The sequence below is a fragment of the Hydractinia symbiolongicarpus genome, chromosome 10, assembly GCF_029227915.1.
Source record: "Hydractinia symbiolongicarpus strain clone_291-10 chromosome 10, HSymV2.1, whole genome shotgun sequence".
NCBI classification, from domain to species: domain Eukaryota; kingdom Metazoa; phylum Cnidaria; class Hydrozoa; order Anthoathecata; family Hydractiniidae; genus Hydractinia; species Hydractinia symbiolongicarpus.
In genome coordinates this window covers 10588918-10613572 of record NC_079884.1, presented here as the reverse complement: position 1 = coordinate 10613572, position 24655 = coordinate 10588918, and the positions used below count along the sequence as shown (strand labels likewise).

The 24655-nt window shown below is 32.3% G+C and overlaps 2 protein-coding genes across 3 annotated transcripts; one reads left to right on the top strand and one right to left on the bottom strand.

The window, feature by feature from the left end:
- The first annotated feature begins 2346 nt into the window (after nt 1-2346).
- On the top strand, nt 2347-7506 carry LOC130662640 (elongation of very long chain fatty acids protein 4-like). The gene is made up of 7 exons (XM_057461538.1): nt 2347-2568; nt 3678-3868; nt 4108-4188; nt 4433-4489; nt 4917-5031; nt 5375-5502; nt 6152-7506. Exons 1-7 carry the CDS (start codon nt 2514-2516, stop codon nt 6449-6451), a joined length of 927 nt encoding a protein of 308 aa, XP_057317521.1. The 5' UTR covers nt 2347-2513; the 3' UTR covers nt 6452-7506.
- A 1528-nt stretch (nt 7507-9034) lies between these two features.
- LOC130662639 (transcription initiation factor TFIID subunit 2-like) lies at nt 9035-22943 on the bottom strand. Of its 2 annotated transcripts, XM_057461536.1 has the most exons (30): nt 21927-22022; nt 21446-21500; nt 21202-21274; nt 20911-21013; nt 20303-20421; nt 19955-20052; nt 19819-19862; nt 19449-19557; nt 18815-18900; nt 18628-18730; nt 18380-18498; nt 18164-18277; nt 17786-17885; nt 17137-17543; nt 16539-16650; nt 15735-16046; nt 15348-15467; nt 15080-15220; nt 14753-14863; nt 14366-14454; nt 14065-14104; nt 13601-13677; nt 13354-13431; nt 13212-13273; nt 12391-12460; nt 12204-12311; nt 11944-12043; nt 10977-11048; nt 10598-10762; nt 9035-9502 (listed from the first exon to the last, which is right to left on the bottom strand). In XM_057461536.1, exons 1-30 carry the CDS (start codon nt 21962-21964, stop codon nt 9134-9136), a joined length of 3594 nt encoding a protein of 1197 aa, XP_057317519.1. In that variant the 5' UTR covers nt 21965-22022; the 3' UTR covers nt 9035-9133. The 2 variants fall into 2 exon arrangements, with proteins under 2 accessions (XP_057317519.1, XP_057317520.1); XM_057461537.1 differs by lacking the exon at nt 9035-9502 and having other exon boundaries at nt 10637-10777; nt 21927-22943.
- Between the last annotated feature and the right edge of the window lie 1712 nt (nt 22944-24655).

Here is a 24655-nt window from a genome sequence, read left to right as displayed (position 1 = left end):
CTGTAGTTTATGCGGCATTTCCAGCAAGTTGGCACCCTCATACCAGGATCTCTCATTTGCAAGAGGGTCATAGCCATTGGACCAATAGGGCACGGATGCATACATAATTTTGCAGTTGCACATTATACCCAGAAGTTTATAGTAAAGTCTAATTTACTAAGCTATCAAGATTCAGTTTTCAGTCTTATGCAAAATGTCTAAAAGCAAACTCAAACCAACGTGGTCTCATTTTACCTATACAGCCAGAAAATATAGTATTTGTCTTGTAAAATTTGTGTAAAGGCCAGTAAAGTTTTCCTCGCGAAAAAATGATGTTATAAATTTTCCAGTACTAGAGAATGTTAGTAAGACATCTATTGCAACTTACAGTACAGTCCAAATGTAAGCTTCCGCATTTTGTGGTAGAGGTGGAGCATGTTGATTTTGTGGTAAAGGTGGAGCATGTTGAAGTTGTTCTCGATGTTGGTGCAAAGTCGGCACTTTCAGTGTTATCATTGTGATGATTTGGTATCTTCGCCTGGAATTCTTCAACTTCTGGCTTTTGTTGTTTTTGTTCATTTGACCGTTTTTCTTGTGATGGTGGTGGCTGTTGTGGGTAATGTTGTGGCTGTGGTTGTGACTGTGGTGGTGGTGGCTGTTGTGGCTGTTTCTTTGGCTGATGTTGTGAAGGTGGAAGGCTTTTTTTCACTCGCGTCGATGTCGTAAAATTGTAGGAGTCAAGTCCTTGAATTATGCTGCAAAAGCTATTTTCAAGGTTTTGCTAAGAAAAATATTAAAATAAAATGTTCAAAAGGATTATATTTTTTAAAAACACGCTTAAAGATATAAAAAACTTTTCAAAAACAATAGATTCGTGCACGATTTATTTTAATCTTTCACATAGTTAACAAGTCATTAATTTTTACTTCTCGCTAATACATAAGGGGATTTTATTTTAAATAATTTTTAACAATGAAACTTGCAGTTATGAGAAAATAATTACAGTATTGGTTTATTGCGAAGCTTTTGTAAATTCACTCGCAACATACTCACGCTAAGATTGTTAAAGTAATTATGTAAACAAAAGGGTTTCCAACTTGCAGGAAAAGGTGTTGTATAGCGCGTATGCGGTAGCTTACATTTGGACTGTACTGTATGTTTATTGCAACTTTTGTTTATGGCAACTTTTGTTTATGGCAACTTTTATTTATGGCAAATTACTTTAGTTAGCCATCTATCTATAAGTTCTATAGGCACTCCAGGTAAGTCAGTAGTTTTATGTCAGTTAGCTTTAAGTGTGAGTTGGACTAATAGGGGTTTGTTACATGTACAAAATAGAGATATAATATACTACCTATTACATACCTTTCTTTGCTTTCTTGGAAATGCCCTTCTGTCATATGCAACCAAAGCGATATAGATAATTTCTGTTTGAGGTGCTATGTCACGTGATATTGGCATAAGTGACTTATGAATCACATGCCTAAAACTTGCAGGCTAATTTGTCTCAACTGGAAACAGCATGAATAGAGTTGTCTTGATTGACCAGATTAATGACCATGAAAATAATTGGGCAATATGTGTCAAGAAAACGCTGACATTTTAAAATTTCATATACTATAGTAGAAATATTTCATATATACTAGTAGAAATATTTCATTATTGTCCCTACTTTTTGCCCAAAATAGAAAAAACCTGATGATGTTTTGCACACATTTTTTAATTTTTTTGGCTCTATTTTTATAAAATATTGACTGATTGCATTGCACATGTTTTATAGGCTTTACTTTCAGGTTCATGGGTCCTTTTTTAATTTTTTGCTTTGTCAAGCAAGACAATTGAAACAGAGAAAATGATGTTTTCACTGTAAACGTGACACGGAAGTTTGACAGCTTTAGTTGTCATTTGCATAGTATAACGAATATGAGAGGCGTCCTTAAGGTGCCGAAGCAAAATAATGAAAAATAAAAAATAAAATTTTCTGCATGGTATTTTTGTGATGCAGAAGATGGTAAATGACCAGATGATGGTAAAGCTTTACAAGGGTGCCAACTTATCTTTTCAGCTGAAATTACTTTTATGCCACACACTCGTTTTTTATGTTATGCTGCAAATATTATTCAGGAAGTTTTTTTGAAAAAAAATGTTTATAATTTTTCTTTCCAAAAACAATACAAATAAAACACGTGTTACACAACAGTTTTATGTGGGATTTATTTCTTCTTTCCTGTTAATTTTGTTTTCAATGAGGGAATGAACGATGAAAGTCTAAACTATGAGGAAATAATTAATGTGTTGCTGTTCACTTCGTAAATTCACTTCAAGTATGTTTGTGTAATAATACATTTTTAAATTTGTAGGATTTGTCATCACGTAGGCACTTGACATCAGATGAAGACAGTTATGTAACATCTATATGACTCTCCTTCCAAATGATATACCATGAGAAGGTTTATGTAATACAAAACCGAAAAGAATACATGTGTGATAATATGTTTTGACGATCTTTGTTTTTTTAGTTTTAAAAAATAAAAATGGATGCTATAACAAAGCTGCAAGATTTTTACAACAAAGTGGATTTAATGAGTGGTATGTAACCTTTGTTATAATACTTGACAAAATTATTAATTATTGTAATGTTATAATCTTTATTTGCTGTGCACTTTTTCTAAAACTAATCTTCAGTTGCTTTTGTGTTGTTGTTTTCAATCAGCTGTTGCTTAACACTTAAATGCATTAGGGGATCCCTATATGCTTTATGAAAATTACCATTGCTATTTAACAACATTCACCAATTGCAAGTGTTTTCATAGCCAGTATGCATTTTAGGATTTATTTAATAAAAAGTGTTGTGTCAGTAATGTTCCTAGGTAGTTTTAAAGCTGTATCAAAGCACAATGACAAAAAAGAAAAGTCTATGGGCTGAACTTTAACAATTGATGTGTGATGCAATAACTAAAGAAAAACCACAATTCTTTTCGACAAAATATTAAATTTATTTCTTACAATCTTTCAGCCATACCAACAGCCATTTTGAAGTACAAAGTAAATCAAAACGCATCTCTTATAATATGTGTAAATGTAGACGAAAAAAATTATTGTCTCAATGTTAAATTTTCTGCTGTTACTGCACAACGTGTGTAAAGGGTATTACAATCAACTTAAAACTTTAAGGCCAAATAACTTGGAAACCAGGTGGTAACATTAGTTACCTTTCACAGCGTGGGTAACGTCGGATAACCTGGGCATAAATTGGGTAAGTTTTCAAAACCTGAATCCTGGATTCAATTTCAGAATTAATGGGTTGAAAATGTGATAAAAACCCTTTAAACTCCAATATTTCTGAAACCGTTTTTCAAAAGTACATTATCCTACGGGAATACAAATTGCGAAAACAATTTTTTTGTATTTTGGTGGATTTTTGCTGACGTCAGTAAAATTTTTAACCTTTACATTTTCTTATACGTTTGTCAAAAACACATGATCCTATACAGATTTTGTGAAATCCTTTTTTGTATATGCCCTGCTGACATCATCAAAACACCTAAACAACCTGTTTTTCCATTGTTCTTCTGGCTATGTGGATTTTCCATGGGTCTTACAGACTAGTATATATATATTGGATTTATTGGGCTAACCTAAATTTAGGTAAAATTAAATTCTAGATTTTAATATGTTTTGTTTTTTCCTGTTTTTAGATCCACGAACAAATAATTGGTTATTTGTCACAAGCCCTATTCCCACATACTCTCTATCTTTATTTTACATATTATTCTCGTGGAAAATTGGTCCTGCTTTAATGAGGAAAAGACAGCCGATGCAACTTAAACATTCTTTAATTATATACAACATTGCAATGACATACTTAAACTTTCATATATTTAAAGAGGTTGGTTAGTTGTAAGCATGCGTAATTAGTTCATTTTGGGTAGATTATGTTTAAATAAATATTTTTAAGACAAAATGAAATCAATGTTGACATGAATTTTATTTCGCCTTAAAGTTTATAATGGCTGTACTATAGGCCGAAATAAAATTTTTATTTTGCCCTTAAAATTAAACTTGATGTGAAGGGAGGCATCCTTGTGCATTGTCATTCATATCAGATTTCTATACTTATTTTTTTAGTTATTACTTGGAATGATAGAAGCTGGATATTCTTTCCCATGTCAACCATATGATCAAAGTACTGCAGCTCCTCATATCCGAGTAAGATGTGCATTTTCTGCAAACAAATCTGAGATATGAGAAAATAGTTTTTTTAGATTTTAATCATTCAATGCATATGCCAATGAAAACCCAACAAAACCCCTTTAATCTCAAAGTTAAAGCTCTTTTAGGTTATTTTGAATCTCTTAGAAGTCAATGTATAGATGTGTACAACTGTATGAATGAAGACGTTTTTGGATCTACTATTACTTTTTATTAGCAAGTATATTTTGTCGTTGTTTAGATTGCGGCAGGAATTTGGTGGTACTATGTTTCAAAGTTAATTGAATTTATAGACACAGTAAGATTGTGTTTACAACATAGTATTGCACCTATTTTTATCAAGTTTGCTATTTTTTTGTGTTTACCCTAATGTCCATTGATGACTTGCAAATATTTACAGAAATTTACAAGATTTTGCAGATGTTTGTACATGTGCACATATTCTTCCAAGTAAAAAAGCAGGACTATATGGGGTAAAGTGACTATTATTAAAATTCATAGATTTCTTGAAAGTGCGAGATCCAAAGGGCATCGAAGTCAATTGTTTAGTCATATTCTCTCATTTTAAAAGAAGATTTGGCCTGTTGTTTTTATTTTCTGCCTACAGGAATGCGTGCGCATGTCTATTGTTCTCAACGCATAACCATTACAGTGTGTCGCACGGAAAAGTGTTCTAGTGAATAGTCATGAGATTTTGTTAAAACATTTTTTTTTAAAATTTTTAGTTATTCTTTATCTTACGGAAGAAAGATAGCCATATCTCATTTTTGCATGTGTATCATCATTCTACAATGCCTTTGTTGTGGTGGATTGGAACAAAGTGGGTACCAGGTGGTCAATGTAAGCAAATTGTTTATATTCATTTCATTTGATTGGTATTTAAGTGTATTCTAAATCTCAACTTTTGTAGGAAAACACCATTTCAGCAATTATACATGAATGGTAAGAAAGCAGTGCTTGCGTCATGAGAAAACCAAATATAATGCTCAGTCTTTTTTAACCCGAAGCAAAATCGTTTTAAATTTTAATATTCTGTAGTTTTACTTCACGTTAGTTGTTGTTCACTAACAAATGTAAAGATCTTTGTGGAAACACGTTCCCTTATCTTTATGAGTTGTTTATAGTGAAGATGTAAAAATGACAGCAATGTATGCAGATACTATAATATTTTAAATTTTTCTAGCTGCTCCTGCTGCTCTTATCAACGCTTTCATTCACATCATAATGTATTCCTACTATGGACTAGCTGCATTGGGACCAGCTTATCAAAAATATCTATGGTGGAAAAAGTATCTTACTCAAATGCAATTGGTAAATGATTGTTACTCAGTTTTTACACACGCATGCGCACTAATAAGGTGGTTATTCTCATTGCTTTAAACTTATGAATTTCGTGTTGAGCTGCCGCGCGAACAACTGGCTGCGTGAAAATAACATCTCACTAAATATTTCTCTTCACAAGTTGTGCGAAAATTAGATTGCGAGAAACTAAATATAAGCAAATAATGAGATTTATTGGAACACTTGTATCCACACAAATTTAATCATGAAGTCTAAAAATAATCAAAATATTGTCAATGTTGGTTGGCATATATGCAAAATTATTCGTTTCTTTTAAAAAAACAAATTCAACTGTTAATTTTGAAAGGTGTGCAAATAACCCCGTAAGGTGCGTGCAAAAGTTTACTGCGCACGAAATCTAGGTAGGCGAAGATTATATACACATAAAAAAATACGAACTGTAAGAATTAATGTATGTGAAATCCACTTGTTTTTGTACTAACTTGCGTGCATTTACATCAATATTTGTAAAATTTATTATGATACAACAGACATGTGGACACTCAGGGGAGCAGAATTGTTCGCAGATGAGCACTTAAAAGAGACGTGCACACTTTTGAATAGGGATGTGTATTGCCGTCTTTATATGTATAACTTTTTTGAATCTGTTTTTATCTAGATCCAGTTTTGTATTGCGTTAACGGTAGCTGTATATTCCCTCGCCACTGGATGTGACTTTCCACAATGGATGAGCTGGGCGCTTATCTTGTACATGATCTCATTCTTAATCTTGTTTGGTAATTTCTACTTACAAGCTTATATTAAAAGATCAGCCAAACGTCACAAAAAAAGTGAAGAGGTTGTGAAGAATGGCACAACGAAATGCGAAAATAATGGTAAGGTTAATAAAACCACCAATGGTGTTGCTTCTGGAAACCATTACGATTTACGGCGCCGAGAAGATAAAAAAGAAAGTTAAAGATTGTAGGTACTTTTATAAGCAGGACGGCTAAAGTAAATACTCAGTATATTTACAGATGCGTTAGTATATTTTTCCTATTTTCATCTTTTATAACGCAGCAACATTTTTTCGGAGAACTTATATTTGTATTTTGTACTCTGGCGAGTTTTTTTACGACGGATCCTGATTAAATATAAATTGTAAAGCCTCTATTTGTCAAACAAGTTGATTTTTTAGCGGAATTATGAAGAGCGAGTTTTTAACTTGTTTGTTCAGTTTTATAACTTTTGTTACTTTTTTATATTTGTTGTTGTCTCGTTTATCCGTCTTTTATCATCATAGTGATGCAACTTAAATCCATAGAGTTAAAATTTATTCAGTGCCATAGAATTTAGTGACTGCCAGGATCAAAAAAGATTTTGAAAATTAGCACCTCTAGATTGCCGGAAAACTTATTGAAATCCAACGAAATTGTTTTCATATCAAAGCTATTAAAGTAAGTAAAAAAACAGCTAAAAATTTGTTGGGGTACTCTCATCTCCGGGTTGTCCTTCCTTTTATTACTCTTTCTTGCAAAAATTTCCGCCCATTGCAAATCATATCCAAATAATTTGTCGTTGAAACAACAAATTCAGTGCAATGGGTGGGTGTTAAATAGGAGAAGAAAACAAATTTGTTAATTCGTATCCCCTCTCCGGCACTGTTACTTCATTCACCCAACTATCACATGCGTATTGTTTGTAGTGTTACATATACATTGTGTTGCATGCATCATTTGCGGTTATATACATAGTGCTGCATACATCATATAGTGTTATAAACAATAGTGTTGCATACATCATATAGTATTACGTACGTGGCGCGACATACATCATATGGTGCTGCGTACTTTGTTTTTATGTCATATAAATGTTTATGTTCGTTTACACAGCCTTAAGGCTGCACGTAAAGTGTCGTTTATATTTTAAAGTATATGAAATGTAAGATGTTTTTAATGTAGTTTTTTCGTAGAATTTTTTGATTTTGAAACATATAATATTATATATCAGATTACATTATGAGATTGAAAGCAATTTAGTTTGGTCCATGTTACTCATCTTGTTTCAGTAGGAAAGTAATTATTTGTAAATGCTGGTAAAAATTGTACTTCGCAGCAAATAAATTGGGGTTTCTACCGATCAAATCGCTTTAAATATTTCAGTGAATGCGCTTTTTTACTAGCATTTCTTGTTTGTTTCATTTTGTTTAAGTCGTTTAGATGTTTGTGCTCAATGAGAGTAGAAACCAACGAGAAACCAACCTCTTCCCCATGGCATCTTTTATCTTTTTTGACATCAGTACTGCCGTCCCTATAAGGACTCGTGACTCCCTAAAACCTTGAGCCTTGATCAATTATTTTGAACAAAACAAGTTATTTGTTACCTTAAATGACCAAGTATGCCTGATTAACCGCCCAATAAGCACCAACCATTAAGCTGAATATTTTCAAAACGTCAAATGCTCAATTAATCGCCGAGCCGATCAAAAGCTGTTATAAGCGCCCAATGCCTGATTAACCACCCTTGTAAATGGACCGAGCGCTTACTTGAACTAGTAATCAGCGAATGACAATACAGCATGCTTAGGTAGGTTTTGCATTTTTCCACAACAAACAACAGGCCCCTAATGAAAATATATATTTTTTCTTAACTCTTTAATTAAAATTTAATTTAAAGTTCTTTTACCTGATGTTAGTGTTGTTCAACGTCCTGATATGAATATATTATAATGAAGTTTTTAGATGGAACACCAGATTTTACGCTCCTCAATGATAGTAAAAACGAGGATGGTGAGTTGGACGTTATGACTTGTAAGATTTGTAACTTACATCATGTAGTGAGATTATAATAAACTGAAGGAGTTGAAACACATTACAAGATATTCTCAATAAGCGCCCTGTCCGATTAATAGCACAATTCTAACATTGGCAAATTAATCGGTACCTACATTGGAACCTTAAAAATGGAGAACACCAGATTTCTACTATTTGAACGAAATGTTTTGGGGTGTATCGCCTTGTGAACAAACAATACACTTTATATCCATGATTTTTTTTGGCGTTAATAAGCCTTGAAAATTGTTTTCTCGAAATTCCCTATTTTTGGGCTCTCGATTCGCGAAAGGTCACTCCTGTGGTGAGGTCGTGTTTCATAACTGTTTAATAAAGCTTGGTACAAACGTCTAATCTTATACCGTGTTATTTTAGTCAAGGTCAAAATGACAACAGGACGAACGCGTATTTCTTTTACGCTAATTGCTTTTATAGTTGAACCTAAAAATAATACACTTATAACGAAATAGATGCTATATCCCTAAAATGTATGCTCCTTTATAGTAACTCGTTTCAAGTAAAATTGATCTTCGTCACACTTGCAAGAAGAGTTGAAGCTGATATGTGGGTGTGGGTGAAAAGTTAAACAACCAGGGCTTTAACGTTGATAATCTAAGAAGGAACCTACAAATCAGTTTTTTGTAGACTGGTATTCCAGATTTAGATTGACAATATCTTAAAAATTGCTGACCTTAGTGACAGAGTGGAGAGCCTAGACGACTTATAATTGGTTCAGAAGTGTACCATACCCACACCTGGTGAATAAATTTGTGTATAAATATTTACAAAGAGTTCTGTCGAAAAAACGTACAATCAAACAGCGTATGTAGTTATCCACCGCTCGAATCTGAATCATTATCCTGCATTATTTCAACATTGCTACTACTATTCAGTGTATCAAAAGAATCCACGTTAGTCACTTGATCATGACTCTGCTGTCTCTTCATGTCGCGTGTATCAAATAACACAGGCGGACTACTCGCAGCTAATCTATCGTCTAAAAGTCCCGCCTTTGCGCCTGGTATCGGCGTGTTCGATATATCGATCTTGTCACGATCTTTTTTGTCTTTATGCTTATGTTTTTTCTTCTTTTTCTTTTTCATTTTTTTCAAGTTCACATCATCCTGTTTTTCCACATTTGTTGTATGTTTTGGTAAAATGTCACTAGCGCTATCATGACTTGTATCATCGGCACCAAGCTAGAGATAAACATTGAAAACAAACTTAGAAAAATTCCTAGCTGTTTATTGAGGGCGGTGGACAGGGCATAAATCTGCAAAAACATTGGGAATATCCCAAATGATAGCATTCCCCAAAACCAACCTATAAAACATTTCGCTAAGAAATACCTAAACAGAAAGATTGGCACAATGGTGATAAAAAACGAAGAATAAATAGGTTTTTAAAGGTTAGCACGGTTAAGTGTTCAGGGTAATTTGAGGGTACTTTATGTTGACCCATTTTCGCGAAGACTTATTTTCGCGAGTTAAAAATAATTTTATTTCGCGAAGACGTCGCGAAGCAGTTATGTCAAAGTATTTCACAAAAATTAATTCTCGCGAATCGTTTTTTCTTCGCGAATGGTTCATTTTTACATGTTTTACAAACATTTATTTTAATAAATCTAGCATTCTACATTTTCCCTGTAAAACCAGAAGTGACATGTTGATTCAAATGACAAACACATGGTTGAAGAACTGTACCGTGAGCTTAAGGAGGAGATTATCATGGGTATGTTTCTTAGAAAAAAACGAAAAAGAACAAAAAATTTCAGCTTGTTTTTTAACTAATCATTTAGAGTAATTTCGCAAAGATTTTTTTTTGCGACTTGACTTTTTCGAGAATTTTCCCCGCATATCACGAAAATTAATCAACTTAAGGTATTTACGAATATTATTTAAAATTTCCAAGTAAACTAGAAAAGATCAAAAACTTTATCAAGCTTAAAATTTTGGCTAAAAAACGTAATGCTTGGAATTAACGCCCCTCTTCAGACACCTTCAATTAAGCCTCCACATCTTCAAAAAAAATTTACAAAACCCCCTATTAAAGATTTATTTAAAGGGGCGTTTATTTGAAACATAATGCAACTGTTGACTTTCCCCGATAAGGATGTTCATAGAAACCCATATGAGAATCGCCTTTGAGGACGATGACGATGTAGATATCATGCGAAAAAAATATGTACCATTAACAAAATAAAAAAGTATTACTAACCTTTCTTTATCAAACTTTCTTTATTTTGAGTTTAATTTATATAAAAACTAGTATGTACACTTAAAACTCTATCATACCTTTATTTTGAGTTTGATTTTACTCGAAGTCGAGTTTTCCGAGCCAACACTCATCGGCGTTCCAGGTCTCGCATCGATAGAATCAACTGCTGGAGAGTTTCCATGCGATGTTTTTCTCTTCTTGGCGCCGGGTTCTTCTCCCGCACTAACAGATGCTGACATATCCTAAATCACCATGTTCTAACAAATTTAAATATCAACTGTTGAAAATCTTACAAATAGATATGGAGAAAGCGTGAGTCGACTTCCGTACAATACAGAAAATTGCTTCTTAGATTCTGGCAGAGATGGAGTAAAGAACTAATTATAAGGTATACTTTCTGAACACTTCGGTCTTATCAAAGGCAAAATACAGTGAAAAAATGTGAAAAAGACTTACAGGTGATGCTGGCAGGTAGGATGAAGATTTCGCCACAGCGTTTTTACCCTTTAAATCAATCACAATTCCAAACTAAAAAACAAAAATAAATTTTCTAACTTTATTTTGTGTTTTATACAAATTTGTAAGGGAGGAGTCGTGACAGTTTCATCAAGTTTCATTTCAACACATTAGCCTTGTTCAAAAAAATTTATATAGCCCTGGTCAACTGACTTTGTTGTTCTTTAAAAAAATTGCACATCATACAAGCAAATATAAGATTGATAGGGTGTATTTACATGATAAACTGCAAATCTAACGTTCATTTTGGTCATCAGCATTCTTGATGAAAAAGGTTATGGCACAGGACAAACGTTCTCCGGCTTATTGTCAGGCGGGATTACACCTGGGCGGACGCACGCATTAAGAACTAAAATTTTCTGCGGAAAAACTTTCGGACACATTTTTTTATTTCAGCAAAAAAATTTTCGGACAAGATTTAATAAAGTCAAAAAATATATGGGTAATTTTTTTGAATAATAACACAAAAAGAAGGCTAGAAGCGTTCAAAGTGTACATATATTCGATCAAGATCTAAAAAAGGGCTTTCAGGATCCAACCTCAGCCAAATGTGAAAATATCGAAAATAATAAGTTCAAAAACTGCAGTTTTTATTGATTTTCTGATTTCCCTAGATATAATTTCTATGCACTGGTCCTTTTTTAAAAAAATTAGGAAAACCAAGATTTTCGGACAAAAAAACTTTCGGCAAACACAAATTTCGGACGGAAAAATGTTCAGCCAAAAAAAAAATTCCGAAAGTTTTTCTGTCGAAAAATTTTCGTTCCTAATGTATATTTGTTAGCTGTCATATAAGTCGTGGTCAACACACATTTATTAACCCTGGTATCCTCAACCTAAATAGTTTAAATTTTTGCCAGCGCAGGGTGAGTTAACCTGACGCAGATTAAAGAATACTATCACTTACCCCGTGGGAAGGTACACAGGCTGGTGTCACTCTTCCCCACAATGCATCGTATAAATCAACCAATCCGGTGCGCAATCGATGGTCGTTAGCAGAATCACAGCTGGGAAAAAAGTTTGTAAAGACGTTTTAAAACTGTCCATAAATTAGGAAGGAAGTGGTGTATACTGATATCAATATTTAAAACGAAAATGGGCTTAAAAAGAAACATTTATTAAATGATTGAAAGCATGGGACAAACGAACTATAAGCAAGGTTCTAACTTCATTAATTGCCACAGCCTCTCCACCAATGTGGAATTATTCATAGAGGAATTCGTTGCTTTCTTTGTGAATGGTGGTTTCTCGATTAAGCAAGATACAACATGGTGACTAAAAGAGAAAATGAAAAGCATTAATTGTGAGTTGTGAGAAAGAAACAGAATTAGTTGCAACAATACATTTTTATTACCGAATACTAGGCACAGGATCCTGTTCCACAACATCTAAAATCCATTCCAAATCTTTTTCACTAGATTGAACTAAAAACAATGGTTAGTTAGCGAATAAAATCATCAGAAAACACAAACGCAAAAAACATCGTAAAAAATGAATAGTAGATGTCTGTAATAATGTATATATAAAATTTTGCGTATCATATTTCAAGTTTACGATTTTGCAAAAAATTAGTTCCTGCGAAAATTATCGAGAAACTCGCGAAATTCACGAAAAATAAATTCCGGAAAATTTTTTTATTTTTCAAAAATGATTTGCACTAATTTTTTTCTTTTGATTTACTAGGTACTTTCTTGAAAATATTAGGACTGGCCAACTTTGCTAAAATTAGTTCATTACTTCAGTTCTTAAAAGTGAACAGGAAAGACTTAGCGCATCTAAAGCTTCCATAAGAGCCACACTGATTCTTGTGTTGATATTGCAACCGTGCTTGCATCGTTAACATATTGCGTGGCAGCGGGTGGAACTTGATTAGTAGCCGTCAAAATTGCCAGCTAAACCCACTACACTGCGTACAGCAACATGCACGAATAAGCACTCTTTCAGTTTCAATAGATATGTTCCAATTATAATATCCATTTATCTTAGTTAAAATCAGGGCAAACATTCTCAATAGAATATAATTACAGGATAAGACATGATAAACAATACATGTGTTTTAATCCTAATCTATACAGAATAAGTACAGCGCGTTGACGTTCATTGTTACGACTTTGTTTGAAGTTTGAACGAACTAAAAACGAATACTCCAACATGATAAAAATTGTTAAAAGGTACCTAAAGTAAAATCCACCATAATTTGAAGAGCTGTTTTTCTGACGTCTTCAAAAACACCATACCTGTGCAAGAAATAAAATGAAATAAAATACCACTTTATCACACCACAACACACATTTAAAAAGAACAAAAGAAACATTACTGGGCAAATTTTTTGAAGAATTGTGATTCAGCTGGGATGTGACCATTGACTTGTAAACTTCGGATAGCTTTCAAGCAGCTGAAAAATGCAAAAACAAAAAAAGTTTACTGGAATCGAGAAATCATCAAGAGCGCTTACTACTTACTACTAAACAAAAATAAAAAAAAACTTTTGAAGCACATCTTTATATAATTTACGAGCACGAAATTGGTTATACAAATGGACAACGTAAAGTTTATATTTTTACCTGGAGGAAATGCAATATCTATAAGACGGCAATATCTTGTCCATATTCAATCGACGATTAACCACTTTTAATATATTCTATGGGAAGCATGGATAAAAACAAAGCGTTACATATTAAAATCGTTTTTTCAACTTCACGATTTCTAATGCACCCTCACAACTAATGAAAATGTGCCATGGCCCTCAAGAACCAAAATATAAAAGTTCAAAAGGTTTATACGTTTGTTTTGAGAACTCCTTTTAAATTATTGCATTAATTTATTAAACAGAAAGTATGATCACAAAGAAGTATATTCTTATACTGTTTTGCAATGCATTTGGAGTTTTTAAACTCTAACGTTCATAAATGTTGCATCACTTAAACACTGAATTATGTGTACGCCACTGACATTGATATAAAACGTGTGTTTGCGGTCCTTTTAAAATAGTCGTCGTTTTTGACCCGAGTAACGTTATATTACAAACCTTTGCGTGTGCGTCATGCGGAAGACTGGATCTAGCTGACCTAGAACAAAACAAATACACTGTTTATCAACCATGTAGGAGAGCGCACGCTCTATCGTGTACACGTGTTTTCATAAGAAACATTAAGTAAGGAGACTAGTCCTAAAAGGTTTTTAATATATTTTCCTAACTAAATAGATTTTAGCAAAAAAAATAGCTAGCATTTCTTTATGATTAGGCGCGTGTTTGAAATCCTGGATAAAAATGTACCAAGAATGTAATAGTGTCGCTTTTTGATGTATTTAAAATATATAATACTCACTCCTCCACAGAAGAGGCCAAGTGTATAGCTGGACCTATAGTTGTGGTGAGCGCATCGATCAATGAACTCACGTATGGAGCATCAGAAAACTGTGAGAAAAGAATAACATGTAGTGAACATCAGTTTACCTTTTGAAACCGAATTTCCCCACCAAAAGGTACGTAGGTACAAGAAATTTAAATAAATCTTAAGTTAGTTGAAACTACACACAAAAAGGTCCTGTAAAACGTTTTCTACCATCAAAGTTATACAAAACAAATTTTGATTATATGACGTTGACGATAAAATGCAAGGTATCATTTCGTTCGTTTTTCTAACTTTACATTTCTTTCATTGCAACAACTGAAGCAAGCTTGAATACATGTAAGTGGATTCACACACACACACCTGATTAAATCTGTTGTCATTGTACTTTAAAAGGTCTAGTATGAACGTGATCACTCTGTTAGAGCATTGAGAATGAACATTCCTCATAGTTGCAATTGCTTGTGGAAGACACTAAGATACAAAAACAACACAGCGTTTAAAATATTATTTTTAAACAGGATTTTGGGATTAGAGAATATTGGTTAGAATGTATGTGATTTTAGAGTAACGAAGACAATTTAAGTAAATTCAAGAAACACTGGATAAGGATTTTGAAAAATGAAGATTTTGAAAGTAGAGAAATAAACAATGATAACAACTAAAGCAAATTAGTAATTGAAAAATTACCTTTTGTAAGAAATACGAGATGAAATTAGAAAAATCATTAAATCTAGGTATACGAGGAGCTGCATTGGAGCCAAACATCTTCTCAAAAATTTCAATCATTGAATTTTCACCGTCCCATACTTCTGCTTCCACTGTACCAACCTAAAAAAACTTTGTGCTTAACGATTGGTCATCAGACTCCTTAAAACAAGATTTCCAAAAATAATGATGTGGCGCTAATTAACTTACCTTCATTGACTTAAAGAATTTAGACATATTTTTAACCTACCTTAGCCAGACAACGTGCAGCTTCTGTTCGCACTTTGTAGAACGCTTCATTTTGGTTGATAATGTCTATCAATGCACTTCTTGTGCCAGCACATGGATAACGTTGCAATGCTCTCACAGCCTAAACATTGAATTTTAACCTTTACGTCAGCATAACCATAACGGAATGAAGTATAAATTATTATCATCTGATTTTATGGTCTTATTTATAAAACAATTAATGAATGCATTTCGTGTAAATTTTGTGAATATTAGGCTAGTAAGTTTAAAGTTATTTATAAAGTTGAATGTCATGCAGCTGCTGTTTCGAATGTTTTAAGTTGTACCTGACAACTCAAAACATAAAACAGGCCTATATCAACGCCAATCACGTGTTGAAGTATCATACCTCGACTTGTGATGTCACATCTCTTTCATATCTCAACTGATACTGCCACATATAATCCGGTTGTTGTAACGATACAAGGCGTGGCCAGGTCATATCTGGATCTATCCTGATCCATAGCACTGGGGAATCTGTGTCAAAAGTTGCACTAAGGTCCATATCCACTTCTTCTCCTGTTATTAATGGGATCTTCTTCTTCTTGTTTCGTCTACTTTTTGAATGGCAAGGTAATTCATGGTGACTGGTCGTATCTTCAACTTGTACAGTATGTGAAAACGAACCATCCAATTCTTGTATGCAAACGATCAAAGGACCCTGTTTGAGAATTCAAATACATACACAAAAAACTGAGGAAAATCCTATAAAGCTTTTCAGTTTTTTCTCAATATTTAGTGCAACATTTGACACTTAAATGTTAAAAAACGATTAAAGATCTTTTGTGTGCATGCAAATTTAACTGGAACTATAAAACAAGGCTTATTACTTAAAAGACTAGCTTCAGGTTGTACAGTTTATAATAAAAGATAAACTGATAATTTGCATAAAGGTCTCTCCAGTTGTGTTGTGATACTGAATGCGCGATGTTGACAGCTGGTGTAAAGTTGTAAAACACATCATTAAATTTTAGACACACTAAGCAATGTTGCCTCTAAAATGTAGGGTGATTGCCCCATAGCATCTGTTTCAGCATAATTTTGTAAGTAACAGTACTTTTAATGTAGATCTATAAGTTTACTCACTAAAGTTTAAAAGGTTTTTAAATAAATTTTAATTATTCTTAAAAAAAGTTTGGTTTGTGAAACTTACCACATATTTTTGACATCCCTTGCCACAATACTGTGTTATCTCAAGCTCAACAATATTTCTTTTGCGGTTAAAACTGAACGATGCGTTGAATTTAGCAACACCAGTGTGACATCTTCACGATAGAACAAGTTAAGAAAAATCTAAACCAAGTAAATTTCTCCTGATGGTAATTTAGTACAAGGTGGTTTTACTAAATACCAAAAGCTAAGACTTAAAACACCATGAATAATTTAAAACCAATTGATTGAGCAGTGTAGTTTTGAACTAACTAATTATTCTATTTTTAATATCAAACAGATACTGTCAGGTTTTGCTGATTTACTGTGAAATATACAAGAAGGTCGAAAGTACATTGTTTATGTAAATTGAAACAAAAAAGATGGTTTTAGGTGGCCCACTTTTATATTTTCTTGTGTGTTATGAAAGCCTTTTTTTTGTATCCTTTTAATAATGACTTCATAAACTAGATAAATGGCTCCACACAACACCCTATTAAAACGAGTTGTTACTACGCCTTCACATGCCAACAACTTTTTGTTTTAATCTGTTACATGACTGACTTAGGACAGTGTGGGTAAGACTTTCTCTAAAAGGATACATCCACTGATCTACAAATATATTAATATCTTTTCCAGAAACGGTAGATATGGTTTTCAAAAAACCTGTGGTGGACAGCAGCATATTGCACCATAGAGTGCTATCACTTCTCTTGGCTGCAGCCGAAGAAGCAAGTGACAGCACTTTATTACATGCTTGTAACAGAAGGTCTTGGCCAATACGCAACTCCATCATACGCATGACCAGATGGCTTTTTGTTTTAAGCATCTCGTACTGTTTATAAGAGATCAAATGAGGATGTTGTTGGAGTATGGCCATCTGTGGTGGAATGACTGGATCTGTTTTTACTTCCATTTTACTATCAAGTGGAATCGCTGCCAGTGGGAATGGGTACAAAGGTGGTAAGCCAGGTCCGTCTAATTCATAATTACACAAGAGCTCCAGCTCCTATAAGGCAAGAATTTTTTTTTAAAATGCAACAATATCACAACAAATACAACTACAATAAATTGGACTGTGGTTGCCTTCGTCAGAATTTAATTTTTCCTGTAAGCACTACGCAATATTGTGTTTTTAATCACATTTGCTAATCTTTTCTAAAAGTGTACTTTTTCTAAATGTGTACTTTGTAGCAGAATTAGGCAACACAACCATAATAATAAACATGCAATACAACTGTCGAGATATACCTTGTGTAACCAATCTCTATATTCATTATTACCAAACATTTTTTTGATAAACATTCCAGTCAGGTATAATGCAATACCTCGCAGCAACCAAATATCTGCCCTGGGAAAAAATTTTACAATATAATTAGCTGTTCTTTTCTTGGTTATCATAATTAAATGAATAGGTTTCACAGCACTTTTCACAAAGCAGATTCCCTGACCTATCCTGGACTTTCAGAGGCGAAAGAGAAATTATTTCCCCTTAACAGCAGTGCATTAAAAAGACATTGTTCTGCCCCCACCTCAAGTCACTTCCACCCAATCAATAAAGGTCAATAAAGCACTTTTGTCATGTTTCAACTGCTATAAAATTAATCCTAAGGTCAATGCATAACATACCATGAATGCAAAGATACAAACATTCCAAAAAATTGTTCTGCTAAACATTCAACAATGATACGCCTGGTTGTAAAGGGTTGCTCAATAATTGATGACGGATGAAGTAAATTTGTACTAAAAAAGAAATATAAAAATAAAAATATTGTAAACCTTGATTGTAATAGTAATGCAGAAGAGTGCTTCAAATACAAATATATATACAATACAACAACTTACTTTAGTATTCCCATTGATGCAAATGATTGACATGATTCAAATGCTTCATCAACAAAGACAAGTTTAAATGTAGAATATGGATATTGTGTGTTCAAACTTTCCTCAAAAAACTCGAAAGCCTAATGAATAAACATTAAATTCAAAATAATGACAGCAAAAAATTAAAAAAATTATTATCATTATTATGTATATTCATATATCTATATTCACACAAAAATAACATTGTTATTATTACAGAAACTACTTACATCATTTAGAAAAGAAACAGTATTCTTCACTAATGATTTTAATCCTGGTAAAACAAAATATGTAACATCGGGCATCTCTTGGTCAGGGCAAATTTCAAATGGCCTGAGAAGAAAATGAATAGAATTGCACTACTCAGTAACTTGTGAAATATATTATCACAATACAACTATATGCAACTAAACAAACCCCACTGCAATTCCTATATTACAAGCTGAAGTTGGAATTGTTTGCGTGAAATGATGTGTCACTCGCTGTTCATCCGGGGTGTATATCTAGGAAAGCAATCTTACTGTTACTTAAATCTAGGTTGTGGTAGAGCCTCAAAAGTAAATAGTAACTTCTTGATTCAATATTATGATAATTTAGACTAAGCAAGGGCTGCAAAACTAAATCCAATTGGGAAATCGACTAAGCATCTACACACAGTACAAAATAATGTCTATTCTCTGTTTAAAGAAATTTAGCTAATGTAAAAAAAAACAAGTATTTTAAGTATTTAAGTTTGGAATACATCCCAATACCTTTGTCCCGGATATTAGCAATTGTGATAAGGTATATGTGACACATATAATGAGGTGTTGATTCTTAATTTAAAAAACAAACCCTTCCATTACTGAAATTAGTAATTCTTTGAGATTTTCAATTTGACAATCAGCAGATTTTAAATTTGTGTGAAATTTGAAAAATTTATACAACAAAAAATGTTCAAGGTGTTCTATAAAGATTTACTCAAGGCTATCTAGATTTCGACAGAGCTTTTTTGTTTCAAGCCATAAAAAAACAATAAAAAAACTTTAAAATATAGATGGTTTTAACATACTTTTTCAGCCAATTCCCCAGGGCATATTACTGTCATACCAGTATCCACAGTGACTTCTATTTTCCAAGTGCAAATCTCACTGAATGAATCAATGCAAGGGAACCAAAGCCTGTAAAGCAATAATAAAATACAAGGCTAGTGTCTTTAGGAAATCTCATCTTAGTTGTTAAAAGTGTGCAGAGAAAAAAAATAATGCAAAAAATTTGATAACAATTCTCCTGTTACTGATTTTACTTTTAAAATTGAATTGTGTGTTAAAACATGTAAGAAAATAAATAGAAAACTACTCATAACTAGCTACTCGTTCCTTGATAAAAATTGCTAAGTAAGTAATTATCTTTCTACAATTTGCTATAAGAAAATTACTAACCTGCTAGAGTTTCCCCATTTGTAACTATACATATGACAGCTTCTCTAAAAACAATGCATTAAAGTTTTCCCTAGTTTTTAGGATTTCCCAAAGTGAAAGGTTTATAAAGACAAAAAAAAATGAATCAGTTTGATACTTCAACAAAAGATCCATTTCCATTTGGTACAACAAAATGAACACCACTAGATGGTTTATCCAAAATAAATTCAATGCTTAGACGTAACATCTTCTTTTCTAAAAAAAATAAAAGGCCGACATGCTAAACTGAATTAAGAAATGGTGTACTAGCAACTGCAAGTAAAGCAAGTATATAATGAGCTCATGAATATTTAAAAAAATGAAATTTCTATAAAGATCAAGTTTCCTTAAACCTTATCGAAATAAAAATTCTCAAAGAAATGTGGCTTGAATATCATTACACAATTCTAGTTTTGAGGAGTGCATATTATTCATGTATGATTCAATACAAAATAACTGATTTTACCTTCAACCAGAGGCATGGTTTCACTTGGCAACCTGACAGTTATCTCTCCATTGTTATTGTCAGGTTCTGTTTGATACACTGCATTTTGTAAACTGTTAGAAAAATAATCCAAGTTCCTCCTAAAAAAACATTAAAAGATAATTTTTATTAAACCATTTTACAATGGGTCAAGGCTGAATGCAATGCAAATATATCCAGTAGAACTGAGATAGATATTTCAATTTATGACTATAAACGTCAAGACCAAGAATTTGCATTGCATACAACTTCGTATAAACGCAAAAAAGTAAAAATAAGATTTGATAAAAATAAGTCGATTCTTGTGCCAACGATTAAATCACATCTGGTGGCAAAGAAAAATCTCACAGCTGCTCTAATTCAAACTTTTTTTATTCCAGTAAAACATTTCCAAAGTGTTATTTGACTGTCTTCTTTATTAACACGTCAGCATTTGCGTTGGCAAATGCTGAATTAGAAAGGCTTAGTCACATCACTTTTTTAAGAAGTGCCAACTTTTTTGACTGTTTGATATACTCCTTTATAAGGAAAAAAAAGTTGGAATTGTAAGAAAATTATATTAAAATAGTTTGTGACACAGAAAAGCTTACTTTCTTCCATCTGGACACACATTATTACCAGGATCATCAGTTAAAAATGCCGCTTCCAGCCATGATTCCAAGCCTGACCCCTTCACACAAACTCTATAAATTCCTTTGCATATTAAGAAAACGTTTGAACAATATGTGAGATGCATACATAGAAAGCTAAAAAAAATATGGTGTTAGTTTGGTAAAGAACGTAACCATAAGACATTAAAAAAATAGAATATACTTTAGACTGCAGGCATAAACTACACCGGAATTATAAATAAATATCTTGTACAAATTATGAAAAGATACTACATTGTTTGCAGTTTAACTTGATTCTACTTAATACTGGAACAAGTGGTAAGATATGCAGCTCCACAAATCCCTGCAATTCAAAAAATGTTTTAATATACAAATAAATACAAAGAGAGAGTGACAGATATTGAGAGCATGTCAACACAATAAAAAGTATTGCCTCTTCTAATAAGAAAATATTTTATGTGGTAATTATTTTAAAATGTTTAAACAATGGCACATGAATACTTATATAACTTACATATATAGTTCTTCTTTGAAAGTCGATAGAGGTTATGCATAAGATTTGGTGAATCGTGCTAAGATAAATATAGACATATAAGAACAAAAAATATTCACTGTATAACATCAAAAATAACATGTATTTTGTTGTTATGTTGCTAAAGCCACACCTATTGTAATTAATTTTTTTTACATCAGCAAAATATTGCTGATATATTATGACTGTCTTGGTAACTTGTAAGCATTGAAGTTGGAAATTGTTGAGTGCTGACGTGAATTAAAAAGTTATTCTAAAGATTTCAACGTGCTGTTGAAAGTTGTTAGACCTTGTTGACTTAAACTGTTGTACAAGAAATTATGATCAGCACAGTACTATGATTAGCGTTTCACATTATACCTAGTGAAGGTAACAAATAAATACTTAAACTTATTTTTTTTGCTTTTCTGACTAGACAACCTATAAATACATATGTACAAATGTAAATAAAAAAATCACTTATAATTTATATTCTTTATTGCCAGTGTGATTTTTCTTCATTTCTAAATTGTTATGTTTTCATATTTAATCTAAAGGTAATAATAGGTAGAGGCAAGTTCATGTAAGTGAGTGAGTGTGTGAGTGAGTGAGTGAGTGAGTGAGTGAGTGAGTGAGTGAGTGAGTGAGTGAGTGAGTGAGTGAGTGAGTGATAATTTATTCATCAATAGACAAAAAGTGCATGATTTTATAGAAAAATGATTTTATAAGTGTTGATTGTAAATAAGTCTATTGAAAGAATCACCACAAAGCAAAATAGCTTAAATGAAAGTGGTGAGCACCTAAGAAACAGGACATCACAAATAGGACAAAGTACAAAGACAGGACTGGGACTAATACAAAACACAACAGTGCTTCACTACAATACAAAAATGATGTTATTATTTAGATTATTGAAGTGCATGCAATGGCATTACGGGTCAAAAAACTACTTTAGAATTTATAACAAAAAGTTAATTTTCATGCTTTCCTTGTACTTTCTTTCTTTACACTGTGATAATATTCAAATAATTCATTTTAGATGCCATTGGAGAGCTTTTCATATTCAGAACAAAAATAATACTGTAGTTTTGTCTTAATATTCAAAATTTTATACCTTTTAACCTAAAATTAGAGGTGTATTAAGCAATCGTATTTTCGGCATATTAACATTTAGGGTGATGATGTTGAGCTATGCAAACATTAGTGTTCAGTCATAACTATATGAAGAAAACGCTGTCTTGGTGAAAAGATGTCACATGTGAGTTTTGGGTTGGCCTTTTTCATTTTTCTTTTACAGAAAAATTGGAAAACTTGACAAAAAAGTGTGAAACAAAAGAGCTTTGTCAAGCATTAATTACCAAACGGCTGATTTTAGGACCATGCAAGAGTGTATCAAATTACGCTAAACCATTTTAAAATTGTAAACATGCTAATTTTATTCATGAATATATATTTACAGTAAAAAGTACTTTATTTAATGAACATTTCATGATTATTTTAATTTTGTGTTTTCTTGTCAAAACATTTTAATTTTGCAGTTCAAGTAAAAAAAAGGAGCATTAGAGAAAAGTTTTTATGCTTGCAAGTTTCATAAATGAAGGGAAATTAATTACTCTGGTTAGGGAAAACTTGTTTATATAAAGAAGATTCTTTGTTTCTCATAGAAAAATCAAATCTGTAAAGTCAACAAAGACGTAAAATTTTGCTCTTGGATTTAAAAATATATAATCATCTTATCATCAATTACTAACAGGGACCATAACCAAGGATTCTCTTCTGACACTTTAATGTTGCAATTGATTTCAAAACTCATTTTTTTTGCAGCCTTTTAATTTTCAATTTTAGGGACCAGACTGGGAAACAATTAAATTTTTGTTGAACCACTTCCAGAAATCCTGAATAAAGCAAAATGATTTGACTGATTTATATTATTTCTATTAATATATTACTATTCATTGTTTATTATGTGTATGTTTTACAACATTAATGCCTATAATAACAGTAAGATACCAAGTATATTTTTCTTTCCCCTTTTGCTTCAGAGAATGCGCTGTACGGACAAGGTTGCCCTGAGTAATTGCGTTTGCTGTTACCACCATGGAGCTTTCTTACTTCAGTGCCATATTGCTTAATTGGACTTGATGCAACATTAAGCTTCTATGAAAAAGTCCTACTAAAAAAATGATGAATGAAAATTCTCTGCATGTATTTTAGAAGTTGTGCTGATGAGAAACTCAGATGTGAATATATTATTTTAAACAGATCAAAGTTGAAAAAGGCAACCTTTGAAGAATTACAGAGTTGTGTGACTTTATTAAATATATGTTTACAGCACGGCTAAAGAACCGGTACTGTTGCTTTAGTCAAAGAACCAGTACCGTCTCTTCAACTGAAGAACCGGGTAAATATTTTTATCATGATAAAATAAATGGCATAAATGGGGAGGAGATAGTTGGGTGTGTCTTATTAATTGAATTTTATATTTATTTTTGATATTTTCAGTGGCCACCTGTTGCTTGAAGGTAGTGAAGATAAAAAAATTATCATCTATGCATTTAATTTTAACATTTTTCAATATTTTCAACAGGAATTATTAATTAAGTCCTGGGCACTAGGTTGTGAAATACATATCAAGTTAACCTAAAAATGATACCTACTATACTGCTCTATTACCTGAATCAAATCATTTCAATGTGCTCAATGTTATTGCAAAGATATAAATAGATTAGAATTACATTCAACACAAAAGAAAAATGATCTCTAGAATTGTGTTTCAGAGAGAGCTCTTAATATTATATTATTATACTGGCAAGCAATAAAAATTTAAAGCAATTTCACCGTGTGAAAAAAATTAAATTACGTGGTTGAAGTAAGGTTACATAGGTATAGGATCGAGCATGCAGTTATATTATTGTATGCATTTTATCCTGTTGGTACTATTTTCTTCATTGAATGTATAAACTTTAAATTTTACAATAAATCACATATCACATAACCCGCACCAACAGTTGAAGTCGTAAAAATCAATTTATAACCCGCGATTTATATACTGGAATATACGGTACTCAATTTAATTCCGGATTCAACAGGTGCATAAAGGCAGTGCAAAAAGAATTAAAAAGATAGTAAATCCTGATCTTAATTATTATGAGTTAAAGCTTGTGTATCAGAAATGAGAACTTCATCATCATGGATGTATTATAGTAAGGTTTT